This window comes from Salminus brasiliensis, chromosome 10 (assembly GCF_030463535.1).
Source record: "Salminus brasiliensis chromosome 10, fSalBra1.hap2, whole genome shotgun sequence".
Lineage (NCBI taxonomy): Eukaryota > Metazoa > Chordata > Actinopteri > Characiformes > Bryconidae > Salminus > Salminus brasiliensis.
Genome location: NC_132887.1, coordinates 10,056,841 through 10,066,771, shown reverse-complemented (window position 1 = coordinate 10,066,771; position 9,931 = coordinate 10,056,841). Strand labels below are relative to the sequence as shown.

Sequence of the window (9,931 nt, the reverse complement as noted above, 5' to 3'; positions counted from 1 at the left end):
TTATTTAAAATGGGTTATTTTTAATTATTTAAGGATGCATTAAAACAGCTTCACACAGAATTAGACAGAACATACAGAGATTTAAAAGAGCTCAAATGATACAAACAGAAATGAGAGAACATGCTTTCTCTAATTAGTCTTTTCTTCTCGTTCTTCCATTTCTAACGAGTGCCAAAAGGTTTCCACTGCTACAATGTGTGGATACGCTGAATATGGTGGAGATTCTGAATCATATATTAGACAATTACACAACTAAACTACACAACTAAAACGTATTTAAATTCAGTATATGACCACTGTCATACATAAACCTTGAACCTTCAAAATGCCAACCTTACAGGAGAAGGAAAGAACCTTCTTAAGTTGAATGGTAGTCAGTGTAAATATAAAAGAAAAACAAACAAACAATTTCAGGTCATTTTGCAGAATTTCTATTGGTCATATAGTGTAAAGAACAACTGCCAGATTCAAATTCAGATGTCAAAACACAGCAAAAATGGAGATACAAGGTTTTTACAGAACCTTACTAACACTAAGAGAACCTAAACATTAACTACAGCATTACAGTGTTAATACAAAGTCGAGACATCCTTCTAGAGGCTCAGTACTGACTGAAGCAAGCAGCTCAACAATAATGTCTCCCAACCCGGAAGGCCCTCGAATCTCACAGGTTTTTATCAGCTGGCGCCACCTCCAGGAAGAGCTGGAGGAAGACTGTGAGTTTGTTCAGCAAGCCGGGGAACAGTTTGTAGTGAATGAATGGAACATAAATCAGAACTCCGCTGAGGATGAAGAGAGTCACGTACAGGTACTCGATCTGAGGGTTGTCAATGATGGGCGCGAGGACGAGGAACACTGCTGCCAACAGGACCAGGATGGGGATGATTATGGGGACCTAAAAAGTAAGGAGCAACCATTGATGCTGAATCAACATCTTTACATTTCTGAGAAGAAGATATCTTTGCTATTTTTATTTGATATCTCTTACCGTGTATGTTCGAGGAAGGTCACGTTTCTTGATTTTTAGGTAAAGAAGTCCTGATAATGTGACCCCGTAGAAGAACCAGGCCGTGAAGCTGACAGAAACATGGAGTGGGTTTAGAGCAGCAAATTCCTCAGTTTTTTTAATGATTCTTGTTTAGTAATAACCGTTTTATATGTTCAAATGTTTGTGGACATCCATTCTAATTAATGCATTCAGCTTTATTAGGGCACAGATGTGCAAAAGCACACACACATCTTGTCTAGTCCCTGTACAGAAGTATTGCCAATAATATAGGACTGTCTGGAGCAGATAAACATGAACCTTTTGGCACCATGCCTAAAGCCAGGTGCAGGCTAGTGGGGTATAGGCTAGAGTTGGGGGTGAGTTCGAGAGTTGGGGAATGAGGGGAGTGATCTTCCAACATTCTGTCCTCACTAACTCAGTGACCTCTACTCACTGAATGCAATCAAATCCTCAAATCCACAGAATCTAGTAGAGCGACTTGCCTGGACAGCAGAGACTGTTACTCCTGCTACTCCAAAAGCAGGATAAACTCTTTTAATACCCTTGATTTAGGAAGATACAATAACTAAGCAGGTGTCCCAATACTTTTTGTCCATATAGGGTATGCTGTATTTACACTGCAGTACTGTCAAGAGAATGAAGGATGAAGATCAGACAAATGACTGTCCTCTTTTTATTGTGGAATTGATTCCGTATATTAGCAATGCCTTATCATTGATTTCGGCATGTGTTCTCTCATAGTTTCAGTCTCCTCATTTATTTACACAGTGGTAATAATGTTTTATGAAGCTAAATCAGTCCATAAAGTGATTTACGTGATGCAGAAAGACTTCATTGGTTGGAGAAAAGATCACATCATTCAAAACACTGCATTGTTAGTTTTGAAGTTCAGCATGAGTCTCAAAAACTGGACTGGTAAACCTAAAAGGTGTTGCTTCAATAATGTGGTTATGATTTACAGCCCTCATGCAAACCTACACGTATAATGAATGTACTGACCCCGCATTGTAGGAGAAACTACATGATGCATGCATTGTGGTACCTGAAGAAGTTTACTATACCCTCGAAGTCTCCAGGGATGAGCACAATGAGGGAGATGACAGTGGTAAAGATGAGAGCTGGAGATGGTGTGAGGCGTCGCACATGAGCCATGGCCAAGATATCCGGCTGAAAAAGCAGATACCTTCACTGTTAAAAGGTATAAAGGTACTGGGGCTGTCACTATGGTCTAGGAGCTCTTTGCCATCCGCAGCCAGAGTTTAAGAGAGCACAACTGGCTGCATTATCTCTAGGTGGGTAGATGGCTCTCTCTCTTCCCTCATTACTATTAAAAGCGATGGCGTGTCTGCACTGGGGACCCGACACCCCAAAAAGCTGCATCCATAGCAGTTTGAAAAGAGGTGGAGGCAGGTTTCGCATGTACTTGAGAGATGATGTGTCCTTACCCTCATAGTGTCGGGAGCATTACTAGTGCTAAGGGTAGCTATGAACGGGTGGGTTCATTGGCAGTACCAAATCTATAAAGGTACCAAAAGGACAAAACATGCTGGTTCCTGAAAGAAACTTTCAGTGGAGGGTTCTTTAGAGAACCATTATTGTAAATGAAATGAAGAAGAGTGCAAAGACCCTTTTTAGGGGTTAAGTAACCTTGTTGTAATGTGAGGGTTCAAGGACATACCCTTAAATTGGTACAGTATCTTTACATCCTGTAAAACCTTAAAGAAGACTGTGCACACTCACACATCTCAAATAGGGTTGTTTAAAAAACCTAACATGGTTCTTCCATAGCATCGTTCAAAGACTGTCCCATTTGTTTCCCACTATAAATCAGTTTTATTTAAATGAATAGATACATACTGTTAAACACATTCGTTTCTTCATCATCCTGTAAGCAAGATGGTTGTTATTCCCCTGACATCTAAAATTTATGAGCAACCAGATGGGACATACAGAACTATTTGTTTTTATTTTTTTCCTCACCATATGTCCCTCTCTGGCAGCTACGAAGCAAACACGTCCTCCACTGAAGAATGATCCATTCAGAGACCCAAAGGATGACAGAGCTGCTGCAATAGACATCACCCAGCCCCAGCCTCCCAGCACCTTATTCCTAGAGGCAAAGACCAAAAACAGGTTGGTCATCAACCCTGCTAACAATTTGTGGTCAGTAGAACGTTTTCTAAATGTTACGACTGTTTCGACTTAGAAATCTCTATCAAGTTTTCTGGATGTTCCTGAACTTTTTAATTGAATTTGCCTTGTTCGGATCATGCCTTCAGCTGATGATGATTTGGGAGAAGACTGTGAGAGAGGGGGTGAAAGGCTGGAGTTCAGATGGCTTCTGCTTCGGTAAGAAGCCAGTCCCCCCTTTAATGTGTAGAGTCAGGAAGCATAGATGACAGGGTTAAACAGGAGGTGACAGGGTTCTTGAGGATTGTGTGTTGACAAGGTAGATATAGACTTTATAGGATGTTAGATTTCAGAGGAGGAACATGCCTGAAGCCCCTACTCCCAAATCGAACATTCTATAAATACCATCTCTACCTCTAGAGATGGTATTTATGCTCTAGTAATGCTCAATGCTCACCTCTCAACAACCCGATCACCTCCCTTTTAACCCTGTCATTTATAAATTCAGTTATTCTATAGCTCCACTATGGGACGCTTACATTTTATAGGCACATTTCAGAAAGTTAATCATCATTTAAACATTTTTTTATTGTCAAATGAAAAAAAAATGTGTTTAAACGATTGCTGCTATTCTACAGTTAGGAAAGCTTTATTTTATGTCACATTATTAAATATTATGTATCAGTGTACATTTATACCGTTAGTGTTTTTAACTGGGAACGCTGTATGAGAGATGTTCTAATAGCCTTGTGATGCCAAACCTTATTACACACACGTTTTCGGAACAATTGCGGGACGTTATTTAGTTTTTAAATGTTATTTTCTTTAATAAAACATTGCTTAAAGTTCTCTGTTAGCTGGGAATTATTCTGTTATTGACCATATAATTCACTTTGCAATAGCATATAATGGAAAGTATGCAGTAACACATGTATTGGTTTAGTGATGCATGGAAACTTACCCCCATGTAACAGCCACAGCACTGGAAAATGCCATCTCTCTTGGTGTCATGACAGCCAGATAGCTCACATTGACCAACAAGTAGAGGATGGTTACCATGGGGATGGCGATCATTAAAGCCCTGGGTAGATTTACCTTTCATGAAAAGATGTAATGAAAATTTTTAGTGCAAATATTTCTTGACATTTACAAATCATATCAAAAACACTCATACCCCCCCACCCTCCCTCCAAGGATTTCCATTTCTGAGCCTGATGATCTGTAGAAATGTGATCATATAAAAACATCATATTAAAATCACCAATGAAAAATGTAAACACTGATCTCACCTCTGGATTTTTCACCTCCTCAGTTACAAAGTTTAAGTTGTACCACCCTGCAAAGGACCACAGGCCCTGATATAGAGCCATTCCAATGGCACTGACCCCCAAAGTTGTGCCCTCAAAGGCAATCTCTGAACTGCTTAGGCTTTCCAAGGTACCATCAGCCATCTTCACTATCCCCCCGATCACAATCACTATGAGAGCCACGACTTTGGCCACCAAGAAGACCACCTGAATGGCCATGGTAAAGCGTACGTTCAGGCTGTTGGCTATAGCCACCACCAAAATGCAAGCCACCGCGATACACTTCACCACCAGCGTAGGTGGGGTGCAATCGGGGTAAAAAGGAGCCACGGCGTACTCAGCAATGCTCAGGGCGATGGCTGATATACCCGACGGCCTCACCACGATCATGAACGTGTATGCCACAAAGAACGCCGGGCAGGGGCCGTAGATTCTCAGGATGTAGATGAAGTCGCCCCCTGACTCTTTGTAGATGGTGCCCAGCTCGGCATAGGACAGCGCAGCACCCAAGGCCACCAGGCCACACACAGCCCAGATTATCAAGCTGGCTCCTGGGCTCCCGATGTTAGATAGCACAAACTGTGGGGACATAAAAATCCCAGATCCTATCATAGTGCCAGCAACCAGAGAAATGGCGCCGATCAAGCCTACCTCCCTCTTCAGATTTAACTTTTCATAGTCTTGGCTTTTCATGGTGCCGCGTAGCAAGCAGAAATTGTACACCCAACACTTTACAAATCCTCCAGCAATAGAACTGATCAAAAGTGAGCATGCTGGGATGCTAAGTACACTGCATTTCTGTTTATAAATTAACTTTTACAGCAGGTTGGTGTTTATTATCACAGTTTGTCTTTATCACCGGTCAGATTGTCAAACATACTTTTTATCTGTGCTCATAAGATAAACCTGCATGCGTGAAACTGTATAAAGGCAAGAGGGATCAATTGAGGCTTTATTATACAGTATTATACAGTGTGTGTCAGCACAACACCTAGGTCTTCCATATACAGCACCCTGCAGAATCATGCAAAGATGCTGAGTTCCAAAGGTGAGAAATGACAGCTTTAAAAGTAATAGGCCACATGCTGTAATATAAACCATGTGGCACGCTAACTTATTGTTATTATAAACAATCGCTTTTAGTATGTCTTTAGGGGCTGTAAATGTTATGAGCCGGCATTTAAAGATACAGTAACCAATTAGACTGCAAGGCATTGGCTAACGTCAATAGGCTCTATTACAACATATGAAGTGCCTAATCTTACAGGTAAAGGTGCTACCATTAGTCCTCTGAATGACGCTATAGAACAACCACTTTTGGCCTTTGAAAGAATCGTTTTTTAAAGGTCTAAAGAACCTTAATGTAAAGGTTCTTCACAATCAGACACATCTCTATCACCAAACATGGATCCTTGTGGAAACAAAAGTAGTTCATCTATGGCATTCCCAGCTGTGAAACAGAAATCATCACATTTTGCCAAGACCATTCTGTTCTTCTGACCTGGCCAAAGACACATTTGTGTATCCAGAGTGTCTGGACTGGAAAAAGACACCCACCACTGAAGTTCATTTAAATACTCTGCTACCAAAACACACTGAAAGCAAAGCCCATGTGGAATGCATAGTAGCTTAGTAAAGGCACTTTCACTATGGCAACAGTCTCTACCACATCAGTATTCTTTCATATAATGACTAAAAGCATTGGAGATGATGCATTTAGGAAGAGCAAAGGAGAACACATTTGTCTAAGCAATGCTTTTGCCACTGTGGTGCAGCTTCAGGTACTGCTCACGTCAACCATCACAAAGAACTGAGGCTGTTTTGAGAGCACAGTAGTATATCATAGTAGTATAGTGTTGCTAATGATGATAGCATAAAGAGAATATCAACAAGATGCAAGCTACTGGCAAGGCACATGACCAGAAAGGCTTCCTACATTGCAGTTTTCTATAAAGCACACAATAAGCCTGTAATAGTCTGGGGCAGTGATTAATGGACGGCAATTAAATGAAGATTTTTTGGAATAAGGTATTTCAACATCATGATTCAAATCTGTGTGCGCATGGCACAAGTGTGCTAGGAAATCACTGTATTTGGTTCACTGCCGTCCTGGCAGATCAGAACCATGTATAGTGATGTCCATGGATCAACGACCTCGGATCTGCAACCAAACACTAAACAGTGATGGCTTAATTTAATATTATTTTAATATATCCAATAACACATAGTCTCAATTACAGATAATCATGTGCTTTATGAGAAACCACTTCAAATTAAAGCTGTACTTTTATATGTATCGTTATTATGTGATTGATCTGATTATTAGTATGGATCCAAAAAGGGAAAACTCCACTCTACAGTTACTTTATACTGAACTCCATTCTATACTATGAGTTAATAATGGTTACCTCTGGCCGTTTGAGCTCCTCAGTCACAGAGTTCAGGTTGTTCCAACCATCATAGGACCAGAGGCACTGATAGAAAGCCATTCCAATGGTGCTGATGTTGAGATTGGTTCCTTCAAAAGTATTCTGCAGGTTGGCAGTGTTGCCTTGAATGAGAAACACCATGCCGCCAATCACAATAACCACCAGTGCAAACAATTTCACCACCATGAAGAACACTGTGACAGCCACAGCAGAACGTACATTGAGGCAATTCACTATGGTCAAAAACAGGATCCCAATAGCAGCGACACACTTCACCACCACCACTGGAGGTGGACACTCCTCATAGAAGGGTGCGACAGCATTCTGGGCAAAGCTGAGAGCCACTCCAGTCAAGCTGGTTGGCCTCACAACCACAATAGATGTGAAGGCAAAGACAAAGGCCATCAGGTTGCCGGAAGTCCTCAGTATGTAGATGTACTCCCCTCCAGACTCTCGGATGACAGTACCCAGTTCTGCGTAGCTGAGGGATGCCAGCACAGCCAACAGGCCGCAGCAGGCCCAGATCACCAAGCCGGCACCTGGACTGCCAATGTTCAGCAGCACAGTCTGAGGAGACATGAAGATTCCGGATCCGATCATGACCCCTGCGATGAGGGACACTCCTCCCACCAATCCCACCTCGGATTTCAGATGTAGTTTCTTAGTTTTGCTGTCCATGTCGGCTCCCAATCCAAAAAATGCTTAGTTCCAAAAGATATACTTTCTACTGACCAGATTTAGATGCAGGATAAGATGCTACAGGACAATCGGCTACTCCTGTAATTATGTCAGCTGGTAATTATAGGCTTGTAGGCCACGCTTTAACTCAGCAGTCCACTTCAGTATTCTGGTCAGGACAGCTGTTCATTTAACTTTCCCAACAGTATATTTTGAAACGTGAAGTTAATGTGTTGTAAAAGGGCAGAGGTTCACACACACACACACACACACACACCTTGAAATGCCTTTTTATGACAAGCTCTCGTTATTTAATAACTACTTTTTATGAACTCTCAGCAGTCTACAGCACATATTTATTTCATTTGTCAAACTAATCTGAGCTCTCTATGTCACTGATTTCCTTTCATGTAATCTCTGAAGAAGCACTCCTAGCAGCATTTAATCAGCACTAACAAACCAACCTGTCGCGACTTCACTAACAATACCAAATCACAACCTGTACCAAAGAATACCTGCACAGCCCTGTTCCTCAGAAAGACCCTTGCATTTCAACAGCAGTAAGTACATTTCGAACCACAGAGGAAGGGATACCCAGAGCACAGAAAGTCACACAGGCACAAGCTTATTCCTCCAAAGACGTTCAGCAGGAGTTTGAGAATGTTTGGCATTCCGTAAGAAAAATGGTTCGCTCCTGGTCCCCTCAGCACTTTCAGTCCAAGTCAGAAAACCCTTTGTCACTTCTTACTCAGGGTTAAGCTTGTGCATTCAGGCGTGCTCTAATCAGTGGGTGGTTGTAAAGGGGTGGTACAAAAGCCATTTGAATTTGCAGTAGTACTGCTGCCTGTACTCACGTCCAGCTACAGTGCCTATGGTTAAAGTTTCCCCTTAGACTTCAGCAACAGTCTCTATTAAAGCACTATTTAAATTACATTTAAATACCATTAAAAAAATATGAGATATGGCCGTAAAACTGAAGATTAATGAGATTTGTAATGTATGGCTAAACAATACTGGCATTTTTCATTGTTGTAGAACTGCAGCAGTTATGGGTCAGCATGAAAATAATGAAATTATTTGCCAGCCCAGTTAGGCCGGCCACAATAACTATTTTTTGGACAATATATTGCCCCCAAAATAATTGCAATATAACAATATTTTATGCCACTTGCATAATTATAGTTTAATAGCATAATATTGCAATTACACCTTTTTTAAGAGCAGTGAGTGTTTCATTATTAAGAATATAATAAAACTGAATAGTGGAACTACTTATAAATTATTAATAAAAAGTCTATGCAGCTTCAATCGCAGTGTCTAAATTGTCTTGGTATAGTCTGCTTTCAGGTTCTCACAGTGTGCTCCAGATAGCACAAGCACTTTCATCCATGTATTACAACACCATTTTAAAACCACCTAAAGTGATCATCATGAACAGTGGACCCCACCTCTTCAGCACCAGTACATTTGAGCCAGGTGAACAGCAATACGCATTTACTGACTACATCAAGTGAGCTCGGAGGTGGAGCAGAAAAACATGCGGATTAGAACTGGCTGATGCTACAGAGGACTGAATTGGGGATCTCTAAAATCTTGCATGATGACATCGATGAAAAGTTCTATGGGACTATGCAATGAGACATACAATAGTGCATACCTAAACAGCTGGCACCTTGAATTTGAAATGAAACGCTGGTTATGAGTTTAAGGTCAGCTTTAATTCACAGACATATCTGTTTTTATCAGGTCAAGGAATTACAGATGCTATAAAAAGTATTCACTCCCCTTTTGTTGGGTTTATAAATGGAATCATGGTCAATATAATTTGCTTTTGACAAGAATTCCCCCCAAAAAATCTTTATTCCATTTCCCTCACTCGTCACCTTCTTACACAGCCACCAAGTTTGTGAGGCTCTAGACAAACTTACACTTGTACCAAATTCTTCATTTTTAATGGTGTATTTGTAGCCAGGAGGACTGATTACCCGGTGACAGGACCTTCCAGACAGTTGTCTTTATACTGCAATTACTTGAGACACATTCACTGCATTTATTATTCTCTGTCTGTACTGTGTTGTGTTGTCTCTCTGCACTTGTATTGTGTTGCACTTGTGTTCTGTATGCACTATGTCTATGTTGCACCAGGGTCCTGGAGGAACGTTGTTTCGTTTCACTGTGTACTCTGTATGTAGTTGAAATGACAATAAAACCCACTTGACTTGACTTGACTTGCACTAAGCTGATCTCCATTTCACTAACTATGAGACTACTAGGACCAGTCGCTTGGCTACCTCTATTGAATTAGGTCAGTCACTTTAAAGTGGGTGAATATTTATGCAGTCACTTAATGTACATTATAGGATTTTATTTAATTGACA

The 9,931-nt window shown here is 40.9% G+C and overlaps 1 protein-coding gene across 1 annotated transcript; it reads right to left on the bottom strand.

The window, feature by feature from the left end:
• On the bottom strand, nt 1–8,256 carry LOC140564070 (b(0,+)-type amino acid transporter 1-like). The gene is made up of 6 exons (XM_072689145.1): nt 6,855–8,256; nt 4,101–4,234; nt 2,990–3,119; nt 2,052–2,176; nt 989–1,076; nt 1–895 (listed from the first exon to the last, which is right to left on the bottom strand). The coding sequence occupies exons 1-6, from the start codon at nt 7,551–7,553 to the stop codon at nt 665–667; spliced, it is 1,407 nt and encodes a 468-aa protein (XP_072545246.1). The 5' UTR covers nt 7,554–8,256; the 3' UTR covers nt 1–664.
• Between the last annotated feature and the right edge of the window lie 1,675 nt (nt 8,257–9,931).